At 39.0% G+C, this 6000-nt stretch overlaps 1 protein-coding gene across 1 annotated transcript; it reads left to right on the top strand.

Annotated features, from left to right (window-relative positions):
* Positions 1–3748: 3748 nt before the first annotated feature.
* On the top strand, positions 3749–5552 carry lrata (lecithin retinol acyltransferase a). Its single transcript, XM_040146846.1, has 2 exons — positions 3749–4282; positions 5400–5552. The coding sequence occupies exons 1-2, from the start codon at positions 3749–3751 to the stop codon at positions 5550–5552; spliced, it is 687 nt and encodes a 228-aa protein (XP_040002780.1).
* The last annotated feature ends 448 nt before the right edge of the window (positions 5553–6000 follow it).

The raw sequence follows: 6000 nt of genomic DNA on the forward strand, positions 1-6000 counted from the left end.
CAAAGGTTTTTTTGTAAGGCCACCTCAGGGTTCAACCTGCGGTCACAGACGGTAAGTCGACTGAGCTGCACATGGTGTGATGCGAGGTAGAACATGCAATGATGCTGACACTTGGTTGTCCACACGTCACGGATGACTTTGGTGCACCAAGTACATCATCTTAAGGGGAAAGCCTTTCATATGATATTAAGCTTATTAAGTCTTCAATGACTGTGTTACTAAGCAACTTAGTTGACCTGGATATGTTACTCTTAATATTAGCACTGCTGTATCGATTTGTTGCTTCCATGTTTCATTTGCTTACACCCACTTTGGGGTGGGTTCATTTGGTCCCGTAGCTATTGCATAATAAAAGATGTGGGACACCCTTGTAATGATACTTACACTACTAATATGATAATACTGGTCTTACATCGTCTCTTTCATGCATCTGTTGGCTCAACGCTCGCTGTGCCATTTATTACTCAGATTGGTTTATGTAGTATGGGCTTCTTTTGTGTTCTCTCTGAGAAATCACAAGTTGTTACAGACCAGCCTGTCAAGTTAAATTATGATAAACTAAAAACAAAAAATATCAGGTAAAACTGCACATTTAATGTTCACGGCTAATATCGTTGTGACCCTGAGAGCTCCTCACGTAGATGTTTGATAGATGTGGTTATTACTCACAACACATTGATTAGTTTTGGGAATTTTGATCAGTTTTATTGCTTTAAGGGTTTTCTAATTTCAGGTACTGTATATTAGACATCTGCATGGGTAATGTGAAAATGCATTTTATTTAGAATCTTATTTTGGCCACAGTATGAATGCTCACTTTCCACCACGTTTCAGAATGAAATATTGCAAATTATACTCTACTACATTTGTCTGACAGCTTGTTGTTACTACAGGTATTTTACTGTTTTAAATTTTCATCCAAACCATGAGCATCTTATAAATTATGATGTACTGTTATAGATTAAATCACCCAACAATATATAAAGTGGTAAAAATTAGCCACACTTCAACCAACTGCAGCACGCTGCTTACACATTAATGCATGAGTAATAGGCAGGTAAATCAGTAAAAGGTATTTCACATAATAACTAACATAATGTAACACAAGGAGCTATTCTGCTTGGTGAGTACTTGTAATTTTGACACTTTAGCAAAATTTGCTGGCAATACATATGTATTTTTACTTAAGTAACATTGTAAATACAGGACTTTTTCTTATATTGGATTATTTTTACATTGCAGCATTGCAAATTTTACTTAAGTAAAGAATCAGAACACTTATTCCAGCATTGATTGTTGCACGAAGGATTACAATATATATTCAGTTTGTCTATAAACACTTTGAAATGAACTTCAACACCAAAACTTTTTAACTGATGAGTAAGGAAAAAAAAAAAAAAAAATGTTTACTTTGCATTTACTATCATGTTGATTGGTCCAAAAAATAGAACAGCATAAACTATTTAGATGTTTTCAGTGTATAAGCTCAAAGAAAGTTAGTATTAATTTAATCCTGATTTCATTCATTCACTCAAGATTCACTCAAGATTTGAGTGGAAGGCACTGCTGACACACGTACTTCACAAACAGCAAGGTCAGAGGTTCAAAAATGCAGTGGTGTAGTGCTGCATACAAAAGTAGGGTACGCACGTTTTGTGGGTCAAACTGGCTTTCCCACAGTCTGAAAAGGCAGCTGTCTTAAATTAAATACCGGCAATAACGTATCCCTTTTGCGTGGATTTTACAGCATCTAGGTCAGCAAATGTACTCTAACAAATGATTCAAAGACACAAGATCAAAAATGGCTGAAGGGTTTCTCAAGGTATTTTCTGGGTTAAAAGATGAGCGTGTAACTGATGCCCACAGGATTAGGGTAATCTGGTCAAAGGAATGTTTTATCTCATCATATGGTTCCTCTGAGAAAGTGCAGGCCATCCAGCGCGGCCTGCTGTTTTTTTCAGGGCTGATCCTGGATTGATGATGGGACAGAACAGACTGGCCTCTGTGAGTCGACGAAGTCTCCCAAACCCCAGCTCCTCAGCAAGTCATTGTCCGGAGGCTAATCAGCTCAATAGTCTAATTGGAAGGCGAAAAAAAGTGAAAATAGCTCACATGGAAGCAAACATTTTTTATTTTTATCTTTATTTCATTTTGTTTTTCTTTTTGCAGCACCTAACAACACATCAGTTTGTAACTGCCCTCTATGAGTAAACAATCTGTTACTCACCTTACCTGACACTAAATTTTGAACCCATGCTTGGAGCTTATAAAGATCCCTGTTGGAAAGCAACAAAGTACATTTACTCAAGCCCCGAACTTAATCACTGGATTTTGAGGTATTTGCAATTCAGAATTTCCATTGTGTGCTACTTTATTCTTCTACCCAACTACATTTTGTACAGAAATATCGTACTGTATTCTAATGAAGTATTTTACAGAGCAGAAGTACTGAAGTAAATGATCTGAATACGTCTTCCACCACTGTTAAAGATCAAGCAAAAATCTCTATAACTCTGCTACCAAATCATAAAAAAACACACAACTAAAAAAAATGTTCCCTTCATGCGAATGCGAGTTTAGCGACCTATATTTATCAATTTATCTAAATGATTAAATGACATGTTATCTTTCATCAGACATCCACTTGTCTCCTGAAATACTGTACTTACTTGAGTTTGGAGATGTCGGTGGTATATGTTAAATACCAATGTGATTTTGTTCTCATCTTTAAATGAGAGGAGGACTGAACAACTATTGTTAAATCTTTACAAAGCGTCCAGTGAGTTAATGTCATAGATTTTGAAGTGCTGTTGCTGTAATGTAAGTCCTACCAAAACAGGACTTGAAAATGCAAATCTAGAAGGAATACGTGTTGAGGAAACAGCTAGGGGTGATAGTCAGAACTACACACACTCAAACAGCATTTGGCAGCTTCAGCTGGAGCCAACTTCCTAATGATCTTAAATGCAACTCTTACTCTACTCACTTTTACACGTGTGCCATGAAATGATTAATTTTCTCCACATCGGCTTTGTTCCCCTTAACAACCTCATAAATTTTCTTTTCCTCTGCACTTTTTAAATTTAATCTTAGTACCACTTTCTAATACGTCTACCTTTATAAAGGGGAAGAATGGCTTTATATAATGATGACAAATAATTTACTGAGGCTTTACAGATGAGTTATAAGCCTTTTTTAAGAACCAGTTTTGGGTTGCCAGGTTGTGAGGAGGATAAACACGAGCCAAGGGGATTTTCTTAACCTTGGAGACGAACAAAAAATGTTTTTCTCCTATGAACTACTTTTAACTGAAGATTTATTATTAGTTACAACTTCTAAAGCCTTTATAAAAGGTGACTTTATTGAAATGTTGCATCACTGATCATGTATCTTTAAAGAAAAAAAACAAACACCTTCATGTGTATGTTAAAAACTTTCACTATGAAATAAATTTAACTTCTGTAATTCTTTAGACATTTTAAATGAATACCAGACTTTACAGCTAATTCTCTTCCTTTCTTTTTGCATTAGAGCAAAATCAGAGTGGATTAGTGGAGAGCATTTGCACGAGTGTGGAATGAAGAACAATTCGGGGGGGGGGGCAAGATGCTGGAGAACTGAATGAAGGAGAATGCGCACGTGCGAAAGGTCGCTCGTGGCTACTGCTTTCTCTCTTCCTCGTGCCAGTAAGGATAAAAAGCTCACGTCACCCGGGCACTTTCGCACATTTCCCCCGAAAACTCTCACGATGCTGCAGCTGTTGACATTCCTGGTGGAGAAGCTCTCTCTCCTCTCCAACTTTAAACTGTTTGAGTCCAGCTGGTTGGACGGTGAGGATCAAGAACGCCCCGAGCATCGCCGTCCAACGCCGCCCCCCGGGAGAGGAGACCTGCTTGAGGTCCCAAGAACCATTTTCACCCACTACGGTATTTACCTGGGTGACAATAAGGTAGCTCACCTGATCCCTGACATCCTCCCTGTGCTCACAAACGACAAGGAGCTCATCGGTTCAGTCATATCAAACAAAAGACTCATCCTCGGCTGCATGTACAGGTGTGCCACGGTGCGCGTGGACACACTGGAGGATTTTGCGTATGGCTGCAACATACTGGTCAACCGTATGGATGAGACGATGAAGGCGCAAGCGTTTCCCAACGAAGATGTGGCCAAGAGAGCTGAAAAACACATCGGAGCAATCCCCTACAGTCTGCTGTGGAATAACTGTGAACACTTCGTGACATACTGCAGATACGGATGTGCATCGAGCATACAAACAGAGAAGGTATGGAGGCCAAGGCTTCTTCTTCGAATTAGTGCAGAATGATATGTCTGTCTTAATAAGTGTCACTCCGGTTATCGATCATGGCATGATTACAGTCAGGCTATATACAGGTTAAGGTTAGTGCAGTATATAGGTCCTGGAGAGAGAACTATGCTGTGTTCAAATCCGCATTCACTTTTTAAAGGCTTTTTGTCGTCAGTTCAAACACAACTGGATGAACATGTTTGAAGGCGGGTGGGCAAACGTTTGTTGTTGGGCCCCCATCAACTCCCTCTTTTCGGCCCCCCACCAAACCTTGGTGCTTTGAGCATCCCGACACACCCAAATTAAATACAGGGCACACAAAGACCTCAAGAACCCAAACAAACAAATAAAGAATAAAACCCACAAAACCAAACAAACAAAAACCCAAATAGTGCTCCTATGATGGATTAATACCGCCTGGTTCCAGGTCTCCTGTGTCAATTAGTAGGAAGCAATTTGAGGGAACACAACTTTATTTAGGAATATGCACCATGTAAACATAGTATAGCTAAAACAGGACTCTCTACACAATAGGTCCAAAAGTTTAAGTCAGGGTTTCCCTTTGAAGATAGTTTAGCCAAGGTGGTATGCCACCCAGATCCTGACACACCTGCTCTTGTGGTCAGTCTACTCAGTAGATAATGGTCTAAACGAAACACCAAATGTTTGTCATCTGCTGTGTGAAATGGTGCCACTGCTGCGTTTCCCCTGAGCTTAATGTATTATTTCAAAGAATGTATTGATTTTTTTCTGATGCCAAGAGAGGCAGTCTTCATTTCCACCTGTGCTATAAAGCACTGCCAGAAACCCTGATAATACAGAGCAGACGCAGTGTTGCACATTCCAAAAACCAATCTACAAATCTGCAAATCTGATTTCCAAAACTAAACAACACTGAGTGAGCTGGGTTTAACCTTGCACACTGGTTTACAACAACAGTTGTGAACTGCTGGAACCCTGTCTGATGATTTTTACAAACACTTTCCAGGTGACTGAAGAGCAAAAACTCTATGCAGCCAGAAAATTCTAAATAATCTTATTCTATTAAGCACAAAAGATGTGTATTAACTAACTTTATTTCTTTCCTCTCTAGTTCTGTGAGTGTCTGAAGTCAGTCATCAGAGACCAGCGCAGCATAATTGTTACAGGACTGCTTGGAATTGTCTCCATGGTCTGTTTTGGTATGGCACCTGCAACTACATTACCCACAGTTCTTATCCCCTTCACTCTGTGGATGGCTGGTTAAAGGGGCTTGGTACAAAGAGCACCCAAATAAACTAAACTGAACTCCTACTGGGCAAAGAAGACTGACTGGAAACCTCTTCCAAACGGTGCACTCTTTGTCACGTGACGCCTTACAACAGTATTTTAATTTTAACGTGTAGACGATGTTGAATGTTTTGTGCATTAATAATTTCTTATATGGCTTTCTCTTGTCCTCTCATAAAAGTGTGGTGAAATACATTAAATCTTTGATACAAGCCTGTAGCTAGAGATCCACTGTTGCTAACATTTGAGTCGCCACAAAAGTGAATATACAGTGATACATGGACTGTAACAATATCTTGAACAGTGTATATATAATGGGTATTTTATAGTAGTGTACTTGATATAATGCTGTAAATATGACAAATGTTTAATAAACAATTTATTTTTATTTGTGTGCCCTGTGTGAGTGTGACCCCTTATACATC

Source organism: Xiphias gladius, chromosome 15 (assembly GCF_016859285.1).
Source record: "Xiphias gladius isolate SHS-SW01 ecotype Sanya breed wild chromosome 15, ASM1685928v1, whole genome shotgun sequence".
NCBI lineage: Eukaryota > Metazoa > Chordata > Actinopteri > Istiophoriformes > Xiphiidae > Xiphias > Xiphias gladius.

Coding starts and splice junctions, on each gene's coding strand:
- lrata (XM_040146846.1), top strand. CDS start 3,749: ATGCTGCAGCTGTTGACATTCCTGGTGGAGAAGCTCTCTCTCCTCTCC. Junction 4,283..5,399: donor CGAGCATACAAACAGAGAAG/GTATGGAGGCCA, acceptor TTTCCTCTCTAG/TTCTGTGAGTGTCTGAAGTC.